This window comes from Leptidea sinapis, chromosome 2 (genome assembly GCF_905404315.1).
Source record: "Leptidea sinapis chromosome 2, ilLepSina1.1, whole genome shotgun sequence".
Classification (NCBI taxonomy): Eukaryota; Metazoa; Arthropoda; class Insecta; order Lepidoptera; family Pieridae; genus Leptidea; species Leptidea sinapis.
Window position 1 is genome coordinate 27700871 of NC_066266.1, and position 25541 is coordinate 27726411.

The following is a 25541-nucleotide window of genomic DNA, read 5'->3' on the forward strand; positions in this document are numbered from 1 at the left end:
TAAAAATATTTGAATTTGAGAGTACTTTGAAAAGATTTACATAAAATTATTTTTTAGTTTCTCAAAACCTAAGAGGATGTAAATACTACCTAATAAGAGGCGGGACTGTCTAAGTAAAAAAAGAAATTTAGTTTAGTACGAAACGTGCAGTGAGATTTGATATAAGTTTGAAATAGTAATTAATAAATGGCGAGGAAGTGAAATTCGGCTAAGTCGGAAAGCGGACAGTTGCTTAAACGTAGTGGATTTCGGCTATCCCCATTCTATTCTATTCTTTTTAGTGGCTTCTGTGTAAAGGGCACCACGTTTCAGTAAACCACCAAGCTCAGAGTGTGTCATTTGATCGGTGTTAACGAATTTACAAGTGATTATGGTAATGATCGGTGCCCAGATTCAAAACAGATTTATTTTCTTATTATACCTGAAACAAATATACATGCTGTTAGATTATAATGGACAAACACTGATAGTATTACTTATATAAAATATTTATTGTGTTAGTTATAACTTTATATTATTTTGTTTAATATATTTACATAAAATATTTACAAGAGGAGTTAAAACGAAGGTGAGGAGGCATTTCATGGAGGTGGGGCGGGGGATTTCAGGAGGTATAAAATTATACAAGGAAGACTTCATTAAGGGGCAATTAAAGAACAAATGGTCTACATTTCCCTCATCAAGTCCACAGTCACATAGAGAATGGTCTCTAATTCTTAGTTTGGCTAGTAATACTGGAGTGGAAGAGTGGTTTAAGCGTAACCGGCAAACTGTTAATATTATTGATTTAGGCTATCCCCATTTTTACAAGATAAAAGCCGTCATCTATCAAACTATCAATGACTGCACGTTTCATATAATCGAGTGAATCGCTTTATTCTTAGAGAGTTTCGCTAGGCTGCTCAAAACTCAAAATTTCATTTATATTATTAGACATTATGTGTAGTAATAATTTCAAATATAATAATGAAATTCTCCGAAAAAGGCCGGCAACGCACCTATGATTCTTCTGGTTACCCTACCCTACTGGTACGCTCATTTGTCCTTCTTTTCCATAAAAAAAGAAGTATCTCTAAGCTAGATTACGATTACAAAAGCGATTCTTTGTCATATTCTGAACGTATATTTGATCATTGACCGCTTACATCGAAGAGCGGTTCAAATCGTTAACGATCAAATCATCTCTGGTTCTCTCTGCATCTTAAGATTATAGCCGTCATCAGCTGTCAGTCTATCAATGACTGCACGTTTCATACAATCGAGTGAATCGCTTTTTTCTTGGAGTTTCGCTAGGCTGTGATGCTGATATTCCAAGTGATTAATGGTTGAAACTGCACTTCACGCGATATTCGAATGTTTTAATCTATAGGAGACTCTATTTTAATACTGCTTCTAGTATATTGATACTAGAAGGAATAATTAGGCTTCAGAGGAGGGAAATGCTACTGTCGGTGTCAAAACATATAATATCGAGAAGACCTCAATTCGAACCCATCGTCGCATTGGCACTTGGAACATCCGAGGTCTGCTAATGGCGGGCAAACTGGCCATCGTGGAAAAGGAAATGGAATCACTTAACATCTCCATACTGGGCGTTGCTGAAAGACACATGCGTGGTAATGGCCACTACAACACTACGGCGGGGAACACCATGTACTTCTCGGGCTGTGAAGATTCGAGTAGGAACGGGGTCGGAATCATATTGCCGCCACACATGAATAAGTATGTCCTCGGTTATAACCCGGTGTCAGATAGAATCCTGATAATGAAGCTGAACACCAAACCGTGTGTGCTGAATATTATACAAATATACGCGCCGACGGCACAAGCTCAAGATGAGGTAATTGACGACTTTTATGGGAAACTGGAGGAAACGCTGAATTCAATTCCTGGTCGGGAAATCAAAGTGATCCTTTGTGACTGGAATGGCAAAGTCGGTAGTACACTTGCGGATGACCATATCAGAAGCACAGTTGGAAAATTTGGACTTGGCATTAGAAATCAACGGGGTGAAAAACTGATCGAGTTCTGTACAGCCAGAAATCTCAGTATTATGAACACGTATTTTCAACATCATCCAAGACGTTATACACATGGAGATCTCCAGGCGATAGGCACAGAAATCAAATCGACTATATCATTCTAGATACCCGCTGGAGATCCTCAGTTTCGAATGTGAAAACCTATCCCGGCGCAGACTGCGGCTCTGACCATAACCTACTCGTGACCAATTTCTCGCTCCGCTTAAAGGCGCCTAGACGCCAATCGCCAAAACCCAGAAGCCTGCATCCTTCTGAGCGACCTTTCTTCCGGGAGGCGTTAGAGGCCAAACTAAGGGATGACCCAGCGCATGAACACGCTAACGCCGATACTCAGTGGAAACATTTGAAAGGTCATATCAACCATGCACTGGACCAGATCTCAAAGCGCAAAATGCCGGAGCGGAAGAGAGGATGCTGGATCTCCGATTGTTCATGGGAGCTCATTCAACGCAGGAAAAACCAGGGGTCTGCAAGATCATGAAGTAATGACCGAATACTCCGGGCTTAGCAGAGCTATCTTTTATTGAAAAGAGCGCAAAAAAAAAAAAGAATGCTGGAGAGTTTCTTGCGCCGCTTCTTCTCTCTCAGAGCGCCATTTGTTTCCGAAGCGGTAGTAGTATCTAGTAGTATAAGAAATGACATCAAAAAGAATTCTAAAGGAATCAATTTTGAGAAAATAAATGCCTTTTATGCCTTTTATCCAGGCCAGTTGTCGCCGCGACAAGAACAACTTCATTGAGGGCATCTGCAGCGACATTGAGAAACATTCGAACAAGCTACAAACTGCAGACCTTTTCAGGAAGGTTAGAGTCCTTTCCAAGCAGTTCAAAGCTAAATCGTGGATTATCGAAGATGCCGACGGCACTGTACTATACGAGCTCGACCACATTGCTGAAAGATGGCGTACCTACTGTGAGCAGTTATACACAGATCCCCACTCAACGCCCGAAGTTACCCCGGTTTGGAGGGACCTGGCACTGGAGCCCATGATTCTTGGTTCCGAGATATCTAATGCTCTACAGTCTCTCAAGAATAGGAAGGCACCAGGAAGCGACCAAATAACAGCAGAAGTGCTTAAAGCTATGGGTGACCTGGGTGAAGAGACACTATACAATATTTGTTCACACGTCTGGCAAAACGGTGATTGGCCGCGGGACTGGTCGGAATCCGTAATTCTTCCGCTGCATAAGAAAGGGTCAACCAAGAGCTGCGGCAATTATCGAACCTTATCCCTCATCTCGCATGCCAGCAAAATTTTGCTTCATATTCTCAATAATCGCATCCACTACTATCTGGATTGGCAAATTCCGCAGGAGCAAGCTGGTTTTGTGAAGGGCAAGGGCACGCACAAGGTAAGGCTTTCGACTGTGTCAATTGGAGTTGCTTATGGAGGGTTCTGCAAGAGCTTGGTGTACCAAATCATGTCATCGCTTTGCTTCGCACCCTGTATGGCTCAAGCCAGGGAGTTGTAAGAGTTGATAAAACAACCTCGAAACCCTTTAAGTTTCATCAAGGAGTGCGCCAGGGATGCATTTTGTCGCCCATTCTCTTCAACGCCTATGGAGAGCACATTATGAGACGTACCTGCGAGAACTGGGAGGGACGCATCACAATTGGTGGCGTGAAAATCACCAACTTGCGCTACGCCGATGACACTACTCTTCTTGCAGAAAATGAGTCAGAAATGGCTGCACTTCTTGAACGTATGGAGCGGATTAGTGGAGAGATGGGACTTCCCATAAACAGGTCCAAGACCAAAGTCATGGTGGTGGATAGATCTGGGAAGTTGGAACTAACTGGTGCGCTGGGCCTAGAAATGGTGGACAACTTTATCTACCTGGGTTCCAACATAAGTAACGATGGTTCGTGCGAGAGGGAAGTACGCAGGAGTATTGGCATGGCTAAGTGCGCTATGTCTCAGCTTGGAAGAATCTGGAGAGATCGCAACATTTCCGTAAAAACTAAGACCAAACTGGTACGGACCCTAGTCTTCTCAATATTTTCGTACGGCGCTGAGACTTGGACACTGAAAGCTGCAGACCGCAAACGCATTGACGCCTTTGAGATGTGGTGCTGGAGAAAGATGCTCCGTATCCCCTGGACAGCATTTCGATCTAATCTCTCCATACTGCGTGAACTCAGGATCTCCTCGCGATTGTCTTCCGAATGTCTGCGCAGAGTTTTAGAATACTTCGGTCACATCGCAAGGAAGGACGATGGAAACCTTGAGAGGCTCATTGTGGTCGGCAAAATAGATGGGAAGAGGCCTCGTGGACGCACTCCAACACAATGGTCCGATCAGATCCGCTCCGCCCTCGACTCTACGGTTCACAATGCCTTTCACACCGCCAGAGACAGGAATAGATGGAGAGCGATCATACGTGAGGAAGTGATACAGAGGGGTGGTCACGACCCTCAGTACTGAGGATTACGACGCAGGGAGGAGGACAAAAATATATTTTTAAATGCTCTATGGGTGTTCTTATTTACTTAGGACAGTGTTGTAAATTATAATCCATTTTAGGATATTGAAGATAGGTACCCACTAGAAGAGAGTTAAAATATATTTTATTCTGTTAAATTTTTTGTTATTGATTATTATTGTAAGTATCATGGATGTAATAATATCTAATAATAAGACGTAAATACTTAGGTACTAATACGTCCATTGTAAGTAGGTAGGTACTCATAAGCACAAAATGTTGAATTATGTTTTTACCAAAGACTAGGCATTATGGTCAAACGACTATAGGCTACCCGTAATGGGCGAATTAAAAAAAACAGGGCACTTGTGCAGACTGCAGCGCTTATTTTTCTCCAGACCAAATAGTATAATAATATATAGGGAAGTGCCCATCACCCAGTACCAGTTCCCTATATATTATTATACTCTTTGCCCAGTACCTACCGGCTACCAGTAGTTTATTTTCTTGAATGAAGAATATTCACTGAGTAGGTATTGCCGTTAGAGTAAAAGTGTTCTGTGATTATTGCTAATTTGCTTTAAGGAATGAAGGAATGAAACTTCTTTAAAATATGTATTATTTGAACATAATACGATTTATCTCTCATGTGGTCATTAAATTTTAGAAGTTATATTTTGTTCTAAGTTGTGTGCATAATATCAAGATGGAACATGATCGGTTTAGATTACAACTTGATGATAAAAGTGAAGAATGTGATATAAAACAGGAAACAAAAGGTAATTTCAGAAATAACTTTGTTCAGCCTTTATATACGTAGCCTTTGTTTACTGAAGCCAATTTTTTACGTTGTTGTTTATTACATTTTCAATTATGTGTGTATCATCATATAATTTATTTTCATTTCTTCACACTCACTGCAAATAACTTAGAGTACAAAATTTTCTTTGTTTATTGTTTACATGGTTTTATTGTTAATTGTCATCAATTCGAAAAACAGTTTTGCATTGATATCAAAAAGATGTACATCTGACCCCGAAAATAGTTAAAACTGTATCTTTGGGTCAGTTATTCCTCGACATATGACAATGACAAATTAAATATAATTATAATAAACTAAAATTCAATGTGTGCATGAGTTTAATTCTTAGTAAGTATGTTACAGTCACAGACTGATAATTGATTAAGATAATTATTGTTAGTTATCTTTATACCTCAAAATTGCTAGGGGAGTAGATAAAAATCTTCTCATGTATCTTATTGTACGGCTTAGATGAAAGACAATCATATTGACATTTCGCAAAGGCATTTTTACATTTTATTTTAACACATACTTAGGTGTGGTGTTTTAGAACAGTTACATTGAGATTACTCTGAATAATGAATAGTTGCAAGACTGCTACAACTTGGCATTTTGAGTAAAGTAGGTTAGTTGGGTATCAGAATTTATAAAGACTCATCTTTAGAATAGCTCTTTGAGCTCTTTCCAAACCCAATATAATGTTTACATACAATATACATTTATGCCATTAATAATAACAAAAAAATATCAACTATCTTCATTCGTGATAATTTCTTTTGCAGTATAATTTATTTCCGTTTTTGTATCAAGTGCTGGTCTACGCCCCCTCCCACGGCCGCATGCCTCCCGCTCAGGGGCCCACTGGGGATGTGCCCGTTATAATTATTGTAAACTTGTGTCTCATGTATTTGATGGAATTACAGATTTCAATTATGTTTCAGAACAGAATATTGGCGAGGATGTAAGCTCAAACAAATTCCAAATTATAAATAACATTAAACAGGAGTGTTTGGTGGAAATAGAAGTTGAAGGAAATGAATTTTCCGGTAATTTACGACTCTTAGAAAATTAACTTTTAATCATGTTAAATTTGTAATCAAAATTTATGAATGATGCAGGACACGAACCCGCATCCTCTCTGGTTCCGTCCAAACACCTACCAACTGAGCCAACCATTTGCGTGATGTATGGTTCGTAAATCCTTGTATGTCTTGTTCAAGCCTCAGGTTGTGGCTTCAGTTACAGGATCTACTTTACAATTGATAACCTGATCAACACCAATAATTGAATATTAGGAAATTGACTTGAGATATCGCCCAAATTGGAGCCTCAATATATTCATACTCATACTCAAAATATTCAATATTATTGAATTTTTAAAATTTAAATAATCTTCGAAAAAGAAAACTAATTAAAACTGCGTACCTACTAATAATTATTAATTATGTAAGAAACACAACAAAATCATAAATATTAATATCATTTTAGAACACTTCAATCTGCTAGAGTTTGATAATGATTTGGTATCACAATCAAGTAATGACAATATGCCAAATGGACAAATCATTAAACAGGAACATAAAGATGAGATATATATGGATGATGACTTATCAGGTAATACTTACAATATAAGTACCCTAGTTGAATTAACAGCAAAAATAGTAAAATTAGATACAAAAAAAAAAGTTTAAAATATATAAAAACTTCAGATTGTGTGAAACTTTGTATAAGAGTCAGGCTGGTTCATGTGGTGCCAGGTCGATCTTTATTATATTAAACTATTGTATTTTTTGAATGGAGTTACTAATTGTGACCCTACTCACAACCATCATGCCCATGAAGCATCCTTACACAAACAATGAATTCAAGCTCTAAAGGTTGATGCATCCAATATACGATCATTTATATTTATACAGTTGATTTTTTATTATTTTTTATGAAATAATTTATATTATTTAAACACATTTCATATATTGAATGCAGCATCTTACAAACTAATTTGTTATGTATATTACAGACATTGTAAATTACTCTATTTGATTGAAAAGAGTGGCTGTTGAGTTTCTTATATGTTCTTCTCACTAGCTCAACTTTTTACGAACATATTGTAAATTCATTAATTAAAAAGAAATATTTATAGTCACTATTCAAATGTGCTTAATTTAAGCCTGATTGAATAAAGTTTATTTGACTTTGAGTGGTACTTACATTAATTAATAGGGTGGTGTCATTACATAGTGTAGTCTAAGTAATGAATGAAAGATAGAAAGAAATAAAAATCATTGATTCACTTAGGCTCAAATGTCAATTATGAATCTCAAGGCTTTACCACCCAGGGATTGGTTTTCTAGTAAGGTAGGCACTGTGGATTTAACTAGTTGTAGTTGAACTTTGGAATATGAAAAGATTGCTTACCGTAGATATTTAGTATCTAGCGTAAAGAAAACTTTTATGAGTGGGTGTTAAATAGAAGTTTGGTTATAAAACGGAACTTAATTAAACTTAATTAACTTTAACACTAGTGCTATATTTATTTAGGTTTATAACGAGGTAGACACTGCCTAATCATAGTTTCTCAACCTTATTTTGCTCACCGCCCACTTTGAGAATATGTTTTTTTCAAAGTATTTTTATTGCCTTTTTAGACTATATTTTTTAATCTACCCACGCCCCATCTCCACCATCTCAATGCCCCCTAATTTTCTCTGGGTCTTCTACTGCCCCTGTTACAATTAGTTATCATAGTTTCTCAACCTTATTTTGCTCACCGCCCACTTTGAGAATATGTTTTTTTCAAAGTATTTTCATGTATTTTTATTGCCTTTTTAGACTATATTTTTTAATCTACCCACGCCCCATCTGCACCATCTCAATGCCCCCTAATTTTCTCTGGGTCTTCTACTGCCCCTTTTACCACCACTCGGAAAAGTTTAGCTTTAATGAGCAGAAGTAGCAATAACACATTGCCACTCTTAAATCTATTACTATTTACAGTTACAGCATTTTACATTATATCTAATATATAAAATTCTCGTGTCATGGTGTTAAACTTTGAACTCCTCTGAAACGACTTTCACGAAACTTTCCTCTGAAACGATTCTTATGAAATTTTGAGTGCATATTGGGTAGGTCTGAGAATCGGACAACATCTATTTTTCATCCCCCTAAATGTTATGTCCCACACGATTTTTTTTTATTTTTTTTTTTAATTTTTTTGATTATCAGTCAGCATTAAAAATACATACAACTTCAAATTTTCACCCATCTACGATCAACAGTTATTATTACAACGTTTGCTGGGTCAGCTAGTATTTTTATATAATGTATGTAGTGATGCCCAAAATTACTCATACGTTTTGATTTACGTTAAAAAAATGAAAAAAAAAGTGATTAATCATTAAAAAATACTCAAAACAATAATGTAGTAGATACATTAATTGACGTACATTGTAAATAGTAGAGGTATTATGTGAGCAATTATATTTAGTATCAAAATGCGCGCACTGTGAACGTATTTGTCAAGTACTGTTTAAACTAACCTGATTCCTGCCGCAGAATTCCACCTTCGCACGACACGCCACAAGTTAGGATTTCATCCGCACCATCTGGATGTGTGGCGGTCCTCCACAGTGCGGTTTTCAAGGAGCTTTCTTCCACGTACTACAAAGCTGTGGAATGAGCTTCCTTGTGCGGTGTTTCCAGGACGATACGACGTGGGTACCTTCAAAAAAAGCGCGTACACCTTCCTTAAAGGCCGGTAACGCTCCTGTGATTCCTCTGGTGTTGCAGGAGAGTGTGGGCGGCGGTGATCACTTAACACCAGGTGACCCTATGCTCGTTTGTCCTCCTATTCCATAAAAAAAAGACAACGAGTCCCCGCAAATAGCGCGCAGTGCATCTAATTGGGGAAGAGAGACAGCATAGGAGAATGAAAAGGATAGTGGCGTTAACATATAGAAATATAAATTTTCAGAATATTCTCAGGACTGTCAGCTCGGAAGAACAGTACAGGAACAAAGAACCAATGATGTCTCGGTGAAGCCGATCTGTAGTAAACAAATACGAGTGAAGTTGGAGGTGGAGGATGGCCGATACAATTGTAATGGTAAGATTGATTCTATATTATGACGTGTACAGTGTGGAAGTAGATTGTTGGTATGTGAGTAATGACTGGAGAGAGGAGGCTGAGCCTTAATTATAATAATAAATGTCTTTATTGGGGCAACAGAGGCACATATTTTGTTAGTAACAGGCTTAAAATACTATGTTAGTATATTACAATTTGCTCAATATGATATAATTTATTCTTAATACATAATTAAAACATAGACTAACTTTGATAACAATCAGAGACGGTGTGTTTTATCGGACAAGAACTTGAACGAATCGTTGCAATATTGGCGAATTATGATGGCATAGAAATCATCCGTTAATTGACTGGAACTTTTTTTTGTCACAATAATAGACAAGACAAGCAGGACCGGTGAAAGACTCCTTTGCACAGGATGCCGGCTAGATCAAGGGTACCACAACGGCGACTATCTCTGCCGTGAAGTAGTAATGTGTAAGCATTGCTGTGTTTCAGGCAGAAGGGCGCCGTAGCTAGTGAAATTACTGGGCAAATGGGACTTAACATCTCATGTCTCTAGGTGACGAGCGCAATTGTAGTGCCGCTCAGAATTTTTGGGTTTTTCAAGAATCCCGACTGGCACTGCATTGTAATGGGCAGGGCGTGTCATCAAGCTAAACGTCCTGCTCACCTCGTCCCTTATTCTCATAAAAAAACGTTCAGCTGATGGTAATTGTTACGTCGTAAATCTTTCTTTTTTTTCTTTACATTTGGTACTAGCTCTCCTTTTCCGTCTTGTTTTATAAATTACATAAAATCAAAAAGGTATATTATGACGGCCCACATGTTTTTTAAATCAAATTTTTTTGGTAAAAATAAGGGACGAGACGAGCAGAACGGTCAGCTGATGGTAATTGATACGCCCTGCCCATTACAATTCAGTAATTATTGTATACACTATTGTATGTTGAGTATGATCATATCAATATATTTACAGTTGTTGCTGGAAAGAATGGAATTAGTGACAATGGCAAAGAAGGTGGTGATGATGACGTCAATGAAATACAATTTTCTGAAAAAACATCAAAAAGAGAAGAACGTCTTGATAACATTTGTGTATCTGAAAATATTGAATCCAATACGACTAATAAAGAAACACATGCCCAGTCAATAAATCAAAATAAAAAGAATACACAAGATAAAAAAAGGAAGAAGAAAAAGAAAGCCCTTGAAAAGCGGTATTCCTGTAATGAATGTAATAAAAGTTTCATTTGCCCTAGTGGTTTGGAAAGACATAATGTAATACATACCGGTGAAAAGCCGTATTCATGTAAAACTTGCGGTAAAGGTTTTAATCTATCCAGTAATTTGAAGAGACACATCAAAACACATACTGGTGAAAAGCCTTTTTCATGTGCTATATGTTGTAGGAGTTTTCGTAATTCTTATGGATTGAAGAGACATAATAGAGTACATACCGATGAAAAGCCCTATTCATGTAAGATATGTGGTCAGAGATTTAACTGTCCTAGTAGTTTGAAAAGACATAATGTAACTCATACCAAAGAAAAACCATATTCTTGTGATTTATGTGGCAAGAGTTATACGGTATCCTGTAATTTGAAAAACCATAATAATGCACATAATAGTACAAAGCTTTATTCGTGTAATATATGTGGTAAGTCTTTCGTTTACCCTAGTGGATTGAAGGTACATAATAAAATACATAATGACGAAAAGAAGTATTCATGTTCTGTGTGTGGTAAGAGTTTCAATCGATCTGATTGTTTAAAATCACACCAGAGAGTCCATATCGATGAAAAGCCGTATTCGTGCAATGTATGCAGCAAAGTTTTCAGAAAATCGTATGCATTGAAATTACACATGAGAATACATACCGGTGAAAAACTTTTTACATGTAACATATGTCTAAAAAGTTATCATCAAAAGGGTTCATTGAAAAAACATATCAGAACACATTATGGTGAAAAATTACATTCGTGCAAAATTTGCGGTAAAAAATACCTTAGTTCAGGTAATTTGCATAGACATTATAGAAAACACACGAATGTTAAGCCGGATTAATGTTAAGAGTGTGGTCTGCGTTTTGGCAGATCAAGTCATTTAAATAAAAATAACAACACACAAATTGGTTGTATGGTGCCATCGCATTAAGAAATACCTCGCCGCAGAGTCCACAAGTGCCACGTGACGGAACTTTGGCGTATTGATAAACAAGTACTGTGCCGCACATAGAACAGAAAAAACTAGTAGAGGTCGCATCATGCCATTTTACTATGGAAACCGATTTCGCACAAACTTTATTATTAAATACATTTATCTATTAAATACTATAATAACAATGCTTTATTTATTCCGAATCACTTGTTACATTTTGTTTTTGTACTTAAATAAGATTTTAAACTTAAATAAAATCAGTTAATTCTAAAGTAAACTTAGTAAAATTTATGCTACTTATTGGTTTAATTCGGACACCTTTCGGATAAAAGCCTCCTCCATATTTTTCCATTGTTCTCTATCCTGTCCTGTTTTCATCCATTCCTTTCCCGCTATCTCTTTTATGTCGTCGACCCACCGTCTCTTGGGTCTTCCGACTTGTCTTTTTCCTATCGGCCCTTGTCATTTTGTTATCTTCAGTGTCCTTTGTCTTTTACTCTGCAGATATGTCCAGCCCTTGCTTTTTTTGCTTTAAAGCATATTCAAGAGAAAGCTTGGATTTATTATAATTTCAGTTTTAATTTTTTGTATTTTCCTTAGCTTTAGGATGCTTCGTTCCATTGCTCTTTGTGTTGATGTAATTTTGTTTTTTATTTTATTTGTTTAAACTCATGTTTGACTTCTGTATGTTAGGCATGGCAGAAGGCATGTATCCACCACAATCTTTTTTTGTGCCAAGCTTTTAAATATTACACACACTTAATTCGGGCTTTATGATAGACCTAAATTCAACATAAAACTACACCCCAACCAACATGTATACAGGAAAGGCAGATCAACAGAGTCCGCACTCTACTCGCTGGTGCAGAAAATAGAAACGGCTATCACAACCAAAGCTTCCACAATGGCTGCCTTTATAGATATAGAAGGGGCCTTTGACAAAGATTATGCGCAACGGCATTAATCACGCCCTAAGGACATTCCAGGTTGAACCTGTCATAAGGAACTGGAAATGGAATGCAGTGGGGCTCCATATTGAAGGATTGGCGAATAGGTTTAGTTCTGCAGCATATTATGCGGTTAAGAAAATCAGACGGTTAACTGACATAGATACGGCGTGATTAGTATACTTTAGTTATTTTCATAGTATTATGTCCTATGGTATATTGCTATGGGGCAGTGCGACCGATATTAATAATATCTTTGTGCTACAGAGGAGGGCTATTCGCGCGATTTATAACCTAGGTCCTAAAGAATCATTAAGAGAAAGATTTAAAGAAATAAACATTTGGACTGTTGCGTCTCAATGCATTTTTGATAATTTTCTGTATATTCATAAACACATTGAAGAATTTTCTAGAAACTGTTACATTCATAATGTTCACACCAGAAACAGACATAAACTTATAATGCCTACAACTCGGCTAAGTCGAGTTAGTAAGTCTTTTGTGGGGCGATGTATATGCTTTTACAACAAGATCCCAGAAAATGTTCAAAACAAAAGTATTACGTTATTCAAAAGAATTGTTAAAAAACGTTCGTGTGGTAAAGGTTACTATAACATAAATGACTTTCTTAATGATACCACAGATTGGGAGTGGAGTGACCGCCCTCAGGCTATTAAATAATTAGTTTAATTGTACAATATTTCTTTGTAAACATATTTTTTCGATGAAAAAAAAGCCCGCTGAGTTTGTTGCGCCCGTTCTTTTAAAGATATTGGTCTAAATTTAAATTAAACATCAATTTCTACCTCTTAGACAATAGATGAAATTTATATAAATTGACATAAATCTTATTTTGCAAGTTAAATAATGGAACAATTTTAATATTAATCTAATTAATGTATTGACATCGGTCATCGATAAATCTGCGAAGTTTGATCGCAATCTGGCCGTTTAAAGTGGGTAAATATCGCTCCTAAATGAGTCGGTTACAAACATACATGTGTAAAAAAGAGCACATCACTTGAAATGTGACTATCACAAAGGATAACCGTTCTCGCGCACGTGGCGGTAATAGTCACTCACAATGATAGAAGGATGCACTCTTTGTCTAACGCAGTGGCGGATTTACAGATTTGCCGCCCGCAGTCTATTCAATTTTTGCCACCTCAAAATTTTGATATATTAATCCAGAAAATCATATCAATTTTCTATCAATCAATTTCCAACTTTATGATTTGTGTTCCATCATACTCGTTACATTAACTTTTCCCGTATGGTTAGTATCATTGAGAACTATGGTACCGTGTTAGACCATTAATTTTTAGAATAACGCAATAGCGATTCTATATTATTTCAGGGTTAACACATTTCTCGTTGTCATAGATAGACTCATATCGGATTTAACGAGAAATTGTTATTTTAATTAATAAAGCGTTTTGCAATTGTTTATGTAGAGATATTTATTATTTAGCATTGTTTATAGGACTATATTTCGATTTTTGTGTAATATTTTAATTTCTCTCCAATTTTCGAAAATCGTATTTATGAACTAAATTTGCCGCCCTAGGCTCCAGCCTACTCAGCCTGCTGGTAAATCCGCCACTGGTCTAATGTTGTATATAGAGGATGGATCGACATATTGGTTGTCAAATATTATGGTTAGGTTCTGAATTTATGACAAAACTTAAAATTTATCAATCTACATAAAAATAATCTGATAGATAGTTAACAACTGTAATTAATATACCAACTATAGTTAGCTAAAATTAATTTTATTTTGTACCTACTGAGAAATTTAGAAAGATATAAAAATTCTAATTAGTTATTGATTTTAAATTATTCTTTCAATTTGATTTCTGAATGACGACACACACGTTTGTTTTTATTTATGTTTCGAGTATTTTCATGATTATTTAAACATTTGAAACCTTCCCTGGACTTCCGTCTTCCACAAATAATTCAAGACCAAAATTAGCCAAGTCGGTCCAGCCCATCCAGACCCAGCCGTTCTCGAAGTTTTAGTGAGACTAGACTAACGAACAGCAATTCATTTTTATATAATATATAGATTTCAGTTTGTCATTACAAGTTTTGAAGACAGTTTTATGGTTATATATCGCTGTTCTCTATTATATAAGTGGTATTCAAGTAACATACCACTATTCAAAAATAACTTGTTAATGAGTTGTTGGGAAACACCTGTAATTACGATGTATTAAATATCTCACCTGACAAAACTTATTGAAATATTATCAGCGCGACGTAAGTGACTTTTAGCGCCATCTATGTCAATAACGCACAATGTTATCACTTGACCCGTGATACATAATTTGCATAATTCTTGTGTATAAAAATTAATAGTCACGGTGTCAGTCCGCGATCAATTTCATTAAATATAAATATTAATAATTATTGCAGTCTTCAGTGAACTGTTTATGATACACATGACGCTAATAAATTCTGAATCTATGCAATTCGCGGTGTTTTCGGTTTTGGAATGTATAATTTACTTTTTTTATTATAATTTAATTTACTTTAACTAATTTTAAACTGTTGTTAGTTAATCATTTGAGAGGTTGTTATCGTAAAACCTTATTAAAATCTGTTGAAACAATTATAGGCACTTATTTTATTTATCAATTATTGGCAATAAATAAATAGCCTCCACTAATAATGAGATGATAAACTAAAAAAGTAAAAATAGGACGCATAAATTGCAAATTCCATACAAACTTCTATCCTAATCCCAATATTCGGTCTAGGAGATAGACTTGAGATAAAAAATGGTAACCATCGTTGACTTTTCTGTCCCAACTTATCGACAGGTCATTCATTTTGGAATGAGTGGTAGTTTTTGACTTTCAATAAGTGATGTCACATCCTATTTTGAATTAAAATATTTGAATTTGAATGCGGAAGCAAATGATAACTCTGGCATGAACGATGTCAGAATATATACAGACGGATCAAAATCCATACACGGCACTGGAGCCGGAGTCTTCTCGAACGACCTAAATATAATAATATCAACAACACTAGACAACCTAAGCAATCGTAAATTCGCGGATGAACATCAGTATACATGCAGTCAGAGGACAAGATACGTACTGTCCTTTGAGGATATTCAGGTGTTGAGAACAGATTTTCAGATATTTTCTGGTTGTTATGACCTTTGGATAGGCCACAGACCGAGCGAAACAGCGACAGCCTTTACTTGTAACGGATACTTTCCCGGCGTACGTAATTTGGTTGCGCCCTTACGGCTCCTTTGATGCTGCAGCCTGTCTGCAACTTTTATGAAGCTTCATAGTGGCTTTCATTGTCTCGTGTGCCTGTTACGTTTTGGACACTTTTGACCGTACCTAATTTCTGACTGACACCCGTGTGTACCGGTCGCCGCACGAGCCGTTGCTGCATTGTGAGCGTTCTATGTACAATCATGGCGGCAATTGACTAAGAACAACTTATAATAACAGAAATAAAATTTATGAAGTGTTCAAAATGTTCCGTGCGGTTGCTCTTCCAACTCAGCTAACCGTTCAAGTTAAGCCAACGTATCGTCATAAAATATTGTATGCTTTGTTCAACTCTCAGGTTGTGGCTTCATCTACAGGATTTAATTTACAATTGATAACCTGCTCAACCCCAATATTAGCATATTAGGAAAGTGACTTGAGATGTCGCTCTTGCAAATCTATTTTAAATTTGTTATGTTTTTAAAGTGATAACCCTCACTTCTAGGATAAACATAATAATAATAATAATGAAGCTTTATTTGATTCCATGCAAAACTAACAATTATTTGATCTTACTTACTCTAAGTTACTATCTCTATCTCTGGTTTTGTATGGATCCCTTTTGGGTAAAAGCCTCCTCCAAAGAACTCCATTTAGATTTGGTTTTAGGATTAATACACAAATAAAATTTGAAAACTAAATTTTATGAACGTTGTGGTTGAGAACGCGAGGGTCGTGGGTTCGTGGACCTCACAATAACTGGCTTACGAAAGCCGTTGTATAAAGAGTGCGTTATAAGGCAGAGTTGTCAACATCTGAACTCAAAAATAACTCCTCTTATTAACACGGATTAGTAAAAAAATAAGGACTCCGTGTCACCGTACATAACATTGTAGCAGCAAAACAAGCCGATTAACGTGTAAATACAGGACGTTGTTGGACACCTCCAACATTCATTGCTATGCAGACGACAGCACTGGTGATGACACGGGCCATGCAGGTCTCTCTCGGGAAATCGTCAACCAGTGCCGGGAGAAACTTGTGTCTTCTATCGAGTCCTCTCTTGAGAAGGTCGCGGAATGGGGTAAATTTAACCCCCAGAAGACTCAAGTTTGCGCGTTTACCACTAAAAAAACCCCATTTGTCGTATCACCGCTCTTCGACAACACTTCCCTTAAAGCCTCGCCTTGTATCGGAATACTGGGTCTCGAAATCTCGAGCGATTGCCAATTCCGTGGCCATCTGGAGGGCAAAGCCAAATTGGCTTCAAAGAAACTGGGCGTCATTAATAGAGCCGGCTTGGCCTTAAAGCCGGCCCACATTCTAGCGCTGTACAAAGCGCAAGTCCGGCCACACATGGAGTATTGCTGTCATCTCTGGTCTGGCGCACCCCAGTATCAGCTGGATCCATTTGACCGCGTGCAACGCAAAGCAGCTCGAATTGTTGGGGACCCCGTGCTCTGTGAACGGCTGGAGCACTTGGCGTTGCGTAGAGACGTCGCTTCATTGTGTGTCTTCTACCGCATTTATCACGGGGAGTGTTCCGAAGAGCTGTTTAACCTGATTCCTGCCGCCGAATTCCACCTTCGCACGACACGCCACAAGTTAGGATATCATCCCCACCATCTGGATGTGTGGCGGTCCTCCACAGTGCGGTTTTCAAGGAGTTTTCTTCCACGTACTACAAAGCTGTGGAATGAGCTGCCTTGTGCGGTGTTTCCGGGACGATACGACATGGGTACCTTCAAAAAAAGCGCGTACACATTCCTTAAAGGCCGGCAACGCTCCTTTGATTCCTCTGGTGTTGCAAGAGATTGTGGGCGGCGGTGATCACATAACAACAGGTGACCCGTACGCTCGTTTGTCCTCCTATTCCATTAAAAAAAAACGTATTTGTGGCCATATACGATTATTTAAGAGAGAAAAAATTGTGTAACTACTAACTAGTAACCCGTAACCGCACATACAGGTGCTTCACTTACTTATATCACGGCGCGGAGTCCGTCTTTTTTTTACTCGTCCGTGCTTATTAACTATCCATGACTCTCAAAAGTAGGTGACAGTATACGTTCAGCCCGGTCGAGTGCACACGTCAAACTGTGAAAGGTAACTCGACACGATGAAAAAGTAAAGGGGCCTAAGGGCGTCCTAAGAAGCCACGTGGCACACAACCTATACACGATTGAAGTGGCGTACGTGACCAAACGCACGGTAGGGAGTCAACGGTTTGATATTTTCTAGCGAACTGAATACAGTTCGTTGGCATCATTGTTTTTGTTTATAATGTTGGAAGTAGATTTCTTTTTGATACTATCCTTGATACGAATTGTGAAATTTTCCGTAAATATACATTTCTAAGTAAATAATAGTTTTACTTCTCTGACGCACGTTCAATATGATTTTATTCAATCATATTTACTTCATCCATCAAAGAGACAAATTTATGAAGCCCACTGATTAGGTACGGATTGAATCCACCATGTTAGCGATCGCGTTCGTTTTGAATAATAAAGTTTAATTATGAAAGTATGTTTTCTTTTAATGAAGAATCATTGAGTGAAAAATTTAATGAAATAAACATCTTGACTATTGCCTCTCAATTATTCAGTGATAATGTTATAGATTCTAACGTCGCAAAAACCCAGCGCAAAATCGCGCTTTTGATTAGCCACAGTATAACGACATAGGTACCTTCAAAATAGCGCGTATACCTTCCTTTAAAGGCCGGCCACGATCCTGTGATTTCTCTAGTGCATGAGAATGTGGGCAGCGTTGATCACATAACACCAGATGAACCGTACGCTCGTTTGTCCTCCTTTACATAAAAAACATATTGCTCATTCAGAATAGAATATTTATTTTTTAATGCAATAAAAATGTTATTATCGATAATTTGATGTGTTTGAAGTTTTTTCAAAACACAGAAGTACCTAAACAAAGAGAGCACGGGTACACACAGTAGGACAGACAAATAATGACAATGTATACTATACGACGAGAGTTATGCAAAAGTTAGAATTTAAGTCAGTACCAATCAAACCATCACCTCGCACATAATAATATAATACCATACTAATATTTAATTGACTACCCTTTTGAGCATAAACTGACTTGTTTACGAACTTTATAAACAAATAACGTTAGATACCTCAAGAAAAGACATTCCAAGTATGCAATTCTCGAGATTAGATAACTCTAAAAAATAATTACTGCTTTCTGACTCGAGCGAATTTTCAGACAATATCTTACATTAATAGTTTAAAAAAATAATTATAAAACTGTTTTTTATCGTAAGACCCCTCAATGTTAACGTTCTAATTAGATTTTCTTAAAAAACTGAATTGTTTCAACAACAATTTTTTCCATTTATAAATATCGATGATTTATAGCGGTTGGATGATACAAAAGACTACTATTAAGCTAAGTTAAGACAAAAATCAAGACGGTTGACCGAACAGTTTGGCTGTGCTTTCAAACTTTCTCTGAGAATCTGGTTTAAAAACAAATATTAAATTCGCAAATATCTCCAGACCTACTAAATATTTCTGAACATACATGGTGGTTATTTGGGTAGGTATTGAGGTCCCCAATCCCTGAAACATTGTTCACCCACCGTATTTGCATTGTATACACCGTGTATAACATTATAACTTTCGTATCTCTACGAATTTATTTACAAATATTTTTGTTTGATTAGTTATGGGTTGAGCTAAAGGCCGCATTAGTATTCAGCAATGCCTTAATTTAAAAAAAATCGTGTCTGTCAACTGTCTTCGACTTGAAGCGTCAGTAGTGTTTAAATTCTCTTTGGTGTCAGTTTCTACAAAAACAAATATTTTTATTATGATTTAGTGTTATTGTATTTATAATAGATTTTATTCTATAGTCATTTGAGACTTGATATTTATATTTTATCATCGTAGTATATTAAGTATCCATTGTTAGTTAATAAATAAGTAATAAATATTGATTAACTTTGTAAGATGTTATAAAATATAACTACACTGCATTGTACAGATGCAACTTTCTAAGCTATTAGGCATACCTTATTGTAAATGATTAAATTATCTATGTATTTACTAGTCAATGAAGTAATTTAATAGTCATCTAAACTTCTCGGTATGTTATGTCTTAAGAGGAACCTTTGGATATAACTATTGTCTGTTTATTATGTATTAGTATCTCCTATTATCACTCTGCTTCTCACCTGATTAAATACAATAGAAGCAATTTGGAGTGTATTGACAATGGCATTGTTTCTATTTAAAAAAAAATGTAAATTATACTGTTTGTTATCTAAGACAATTACTTGTTATAGAGAATTAATGTATTACTATTAAATTTACTATCACTCATTTTTCACTTTACTTGTTACTAGTAAAATTGTTATAATTTTTTTAATGAATAAGGAACTGGTTGTAGAAGTAATTAAGAGTAAGTATAATACTTTATTTATAATTATAATATAAAAAAAATACAGGATCAAGGCTTAATAGACAGTGCAGACATCATTTGTTCACCAAGAGGGAGTGTAGGCTTACCAGTGGGAGGCTCCTTTGCACAGGAAGCCGGCTGGTTTATGGGTACCACAGTGGCGCCTATTTCTGCCGTGAAGCAGTAATGTGTAAACATTACTCTGTTTCGGTCTGAAGGGCGCAATAGCTAGTGAAATTACTGGGCAAATGAGTTTTAACATCTCATGTCTCAAGGTGACGAGCATAATTGTAGTGCCTCTCAGAATTTTTGGGCTTTTCAAGAATCCTGAGCGGCACTACATTGTAATGGGTAGGGCGTATCAATTACCATCAGCTGAACATCCTGCTTGTCTCATCCCTTATTTTCATTAAAAAAAGGCTAAAGACTTAGTAATGAATGACGAATACTTAGTAACAAATTTTCCCTTAGATTATACTGGTAAGTTTACTTTGCATTATGCAACCTCAAAACTTAAATACTTTTAAAAATTTAACATTCAGGTAACTTTGAGTGCTTATAATATTATCTATATTCTGTTGTATTATTATATTACAATATTATTTAATATTTATGTTTACAGTTATAGTACATATTCAGTATCATTTGGGTTCGCTAACGGCTGTTCCCAATATTCATCTTCTACTTGAGATAAAAATCATAACTATAGTTGACTTTTCGGTCCCAATAAACTTATCCACGGTAACTCACCTTATCCATTCATGCTGTCTGTCAGTGGGACAATGTATAGCTTACCAGCGATATAAGTTTGTATGGAGGTTGCAATTATATTATATATAATAATATTATATAAGAATGACTTATCAGTTATATTGGGACAGCTTCAGATTATTGACAGCTAATTACTGATAGTAGAAGGTAGTAGTTTATCGCTGCAAACTATAATACCACCCCCTGGCTTTTTAAGTTTTTTGACAAATGATAAAGTGTCAATCTATTCCTTATTTTCAATAATATGGTATCATTTTAAAATAACATTATCATTTTATATTTCAAGATAAGAAGAAGAAAGAAGAAGAAAATAATTACAATTAAGTAAGAAGTAAGTTGTTTTGCATATGAAGATGGAAAATGAAGATACAAAACTGGAAATAACAGGTACTTGTTAATAAACTGCTATATTGCTGCTAAGACGTTTGTTCTAGTTCTACATAACTTTTGCTCTACTTCTTGGAGCGACCTCATATTTACTAATGTTCTAATATATAAAATTCTCATGTCATGGTGTTAAACTTTGAACTCCTCCGAAACGGCTTGACCGATTCTCATGAAATTTTGAGTGCATATTGGGTAGGTCTGAGAATCGGACAAGATCTATTTTTCATACCCCTAAATGTTAAGGATGGTCCACACGATTTTTTTTTTTGAAATATTGAAAATTTTGAAATATTTCATAAAAGAAGATCAAAAACATTTTTTGCCAACTAAATTCTCTGCCAAACAAATTTTCTTGAAACACTGTGCAATGCCTATCGCAACCTAGAACAAATAACAAAAAATCCGAAAACCCCTTTTTCTGTTGGACTACCATGCAACTATCTTAAACAATCTAGGATTTAACAATGTTAGCTGCAAAACCTGGCACTTAATGGTCTAGATGAGTCTGATAGAATAATGTTTGGATGTGAGCCTGAACAGGAGTAATACTACTCTTCAAAGCGTAGGCCCCGGCCACATATCGATTATTACTGTTATCTCTGGGCTGGCGCACCCCAGTATCACCTCGAACCATTTGACCGCGTTCAACGCAGTGCTGCTCGAGTTATCAGGGATCCAGTCCTCTGTATGCGGCTAGATCACTTGGTGTTGCGTGGAAATGTCGCTTCATGGTGTGTCTTCTACCATATTTATCACGGGGAGTGTTCCAAAGAGCTTTTTGACCTTATTCCTGCCGCCGAATTTACCCTTCGCACAACACGCCACAAATTATGATATCATCTCCACCATCTGGATGACTGGCGTTCCCCTACAGTTCGGGTTTCAAGGAACTTTATCCACGTAAAACTAAACTGTGGAATTAGCTTCCTTGTGCGGTGTTTCCCGGGCGATACGACCCGGGGTACCTTCAAAAAAGTGCGTAGCTACACGTAAAAGGCTGGAAACGCTCCAGTGATTCCTCAGGTGTTACAGGAGAATGTGAGCGGTGGTAATCATTTATAGCATCAGGTAATCGCTCGTTTGTCTTCCTCTTTCATAAAAAAGTTAAAGTTTTTTCTCAATCACACAAAACGGTTGAATGTATCTCAATTAAAATTAACACAGCTTATTAGCCGGAATATGGATAGACTTGATATTAAAGTATATGTTTGATTAATGATTTATCTATTCATGGAATGGCTCATCGTTTGAGACTGCTATCAATGTATAGTTATTGAGTGGACATTTTTTCAGAACGGTTCAATCTGCCGGAGTGTGATATTGATCACCGAAATTTGAACAAAGACAATGTGCCAGATGAACAATTCATTAAACAGGAATGTAAGGATGAGATAGATATGGATGATGATAAGTTACCAGGTAATGATAACACAATTATAATTTTGCAAGTAGCGCAAGTTATGAAAAAAAAAACATGAAGAAAGTCAAATAATAATTTAGAAATCAATCTCAGCCACCCAGAGAGGAATAGAAACGATATCCATACTGTGCACATTTCAATTTTAAAAACGATCCTAAATGTTGGATAGATTATTTTCCGCAGCGACCATCTGGGACTTAAAAAGTGTTGCCAAATTCATAATTTTCTTATCTTGTCAACCTTGGTAATGATATCCATATTGTTACAATGATTATTATAAATTTACTAATAAGTAAAGATACGCGGCGGCTATTTTTGATTCAGCAATCCAAATTCGATCATAGAAATATTCTCATCTCTTTTTAGATTTTTTATGTTTATTAATGAACAGGCATGATGGTAATCAACCTTGTGCCCATTTTCATTTTCTGTCGTAGTCCATAAATATATCCTGATGTAACATTATATTTACTTATCTTAAAAGAGCCGATTATTCATCTTTAAATGAGACAAAGATAACATGATCTTTTTTTTTATATATTACAGTTGAAGCAGAAATTAAAAGAAAAACTGGGAAGAAAATCGTCAGTGCCGGTAGCAAAGAAATTGCAAGTAATCGTCCAACAGACGTCAAGCTAAATATGATAGATGGACAAGCTAAATATGTTGTTAATCAAAATATAAAAGAAGGAACTCGAAACAACAGTAAAAGTAGCCCAACGAAAATGGCAGCATCATTACAGCTGTTGAAGAAAATAAATATGAAAGAAAGGAACTGTATACTTTCAGAACATATTTACGAAAAAATATCTAAAACAGAAGATAGTTTAGATAATTTTTCCATATCTAAAAATAATCAGTCCCATACAAGTAATAAAGAAACACAAAATCAGTCAATAAATCCAAATAACGTTGACAACAGCCATACTCCTGAACAAGGGCATTCATATATTATTTGTGGTGAAAGTTGCACTTGTTCTCCTTTTTTGGAAAGACATAATAATACTGGTAAAAAGCCGTATTCATGTAATATATGTAGTAAAAGTTTTACTAACCCTGTTAGTTTGAAACGACATACTAGATCACATAGCCATGAAAAGCCATATTCTTGTAATGTTTGTGGTAAGGGTTTTACGGTATCCTGCAATTTGAAGAACCATAAAAATGCACACAATGAAGAAATACCTTATTCATGTAATATATGTGGAAAGACTTTTCTTTACCCTAATGGATTGAAGGAACATAAAACAATACATAGTAGTGAAAAGCAGTATTCGTGTTCTGTGTGTGGTAAGAGTTTCAATCGATCTAATTGTTTAAGAGCACACCAGACTGTGCATACCAATGAAAAACCGTATTCATGTAATGTATGCGGCAATGTATTCAAAACATCGAATGCATTGAAAATACATATGAAAATACATACCGGAGAAAAACTATATTCATGTAACATATGTGGTAAAAGTTTCCATCAATCGGGTACACTGAAAATACATTATAGAACACATACCGGTGAAAAGCCATTTTCATGTAGTATTTGTGGTAAGAGTTTCAATCAATCTGGTCATTTACAGTTACACATTAGTATGCATATGGGGGAAAAAAATTATTCGTGTAACATGTGTGGTAAAAAATTCCATCAATCTGGCGCATTGAAAACACATATTAGAACACATAACGGTGAGAGGCCCCATTCATGTAACATATGCTGTAAAAATTTCCTTACTTCTAGTAATTTGCAAAGACATTATAGAACACATACAAATGAGAAGCCGTATTGATGTAATGGTTGCACTTAATGTATATAATATAATAATGTAATACAACATATTGGTGGAAGGCCTATAAATTCTTTTATTTTATCCACAATAGATTAATAGAAATTTTCTTTGACATGAAAATCACAATTAGGAAATAAAAACTATTGTCGCTGTATTAATACGAAAAGTCAATTATATGCTTAGAAAAATTGCTCACTGTGCAATCACCAAAGCCTACTTTTACAAATCTGAATATAATGACGACGACGTTATACGACCCGGAACGATTATTGATCACAAGTCTTTCACATCACCAGTGGGAGGCTCCTTTGCACAGGAAGCCGGCTAGATTATGGGTACCACAACGGCGCCAATTTCTGCCGTTAAGCAGTAATGTGTTAACATTACTGTGTTTCGGTATGAAGGGCCTCGTAGCTAGTGAAATTACTGGGCAAATGAGATTTTAACTCTTAAGTCTCAAGGAGACGAGCGCAATTGTAGTGCCGCTCAGAATTTTTGGGTTTTTCTAGAATCCTGAGCGGCACTGCATTGTAATGGGTAGGTCGTATAAATTACCACCAGCTGAACGTCCTGCTCGTCTCGTCCCTTATTTTCAGGGGAAAAAAACATGGAGTAGTGTTCTCGCCTATGGGCGAGCGCTCCCGAGTACCAGCTTCTTCCATTTGACCGCATGCAACGAAGTGAGGCTCGAATCATCGACGATTAGGTAAGTCATCTCCGAACGGATTGATTCTTTGGCGTTGCGTAGAGTAAAGAGCACCCCTCTCTTTGCATCTTCTACCGCATGTATTACGTCGAATTCTCAGAGGAGTTGTTCGGGTGGATATAAGCAGCCGAATTCCACCAAAAGCGAGTGAAAATGTGAATTTCCACCCGCCTCATGTTGACATTTTATAACCGAGCGTTTTGCGAAAAACTTCTTGTCTCGCACAGCCACTTTGTGCAATCGAAAACCTTCAACCTTAGAGCATGGATACTCACAAATAGACTCACTGCTTTGGACATGTCAAGATAGAACAGTTGCGTGTTTTTTGCAATCAAGATCAAGTTT

General features: G+C 36.4%; 2 protein-coding genes across 2 annotated transcripts; both read left to right on the top strand.

Moving 5' to 3' along the window:
* Nucleotides 1–1925: 1925 nt before the first annotated feature.
* Nucleotides 1926–11699, top strand: LOC126974399 (zinc finger protein 37 homolog). Its single transcript, XM_050821878.1, has 2 exons — nt 1926–2009; nt 10309–11699. Exons 1-2 carry the CDS (start codon nt 1926–1928, stop codon nt 11419–11421), a joined length of 1197 nt encoding a protein of 398 aa, XP_050677835.1. The 3' UTR covers nt 11422–11699.
* Nucleotides 11700–23258: 11559 nt separating this feature from the next.
* Nucleotides 23259–24558, top strand: LOC126978046 (zinc finger protein 239-like). The gene has a single exon (XM_050826769.1). It carries the CDS (start codon nt 23351–23353, stop codon nt 24488–24490), a length of 1140 nt encoding a protein of 379 aa, XP_050682726.1. The 5' UTR covers nt 23259–23350; the 3' UTR covers nt 24491–24558.
* The last annotated feature ends 983 nt before the right edge of the window (nt 24559–25541 follow it).

What these genes read in the sequence shown, in the direction of transcription:
- LOC126974399 (XM_050821878.1), top strand. Translation starts at nt 1,926, where the DNA reads ATGGCAAAGTCGGTAGTACACTTGCGGATGACCATATCAGAAGCACAG. An exon ending in TGGCATTAGAAATCAACGGG is followed by an intron (nt 2,010 to 10,308) that starts GTGAAAAACTGA and finishes TTGTATGTTGAG; the next exon opens with TATGATCATATCAATATATT.
- LOC126978046 (XM_050826769.1), top strand. Translation starts at nt 23,351, where the DNA reads ATGATAGATGGACAAGCTAAATATGTTGTTAATCAAAATATAAAAGAA.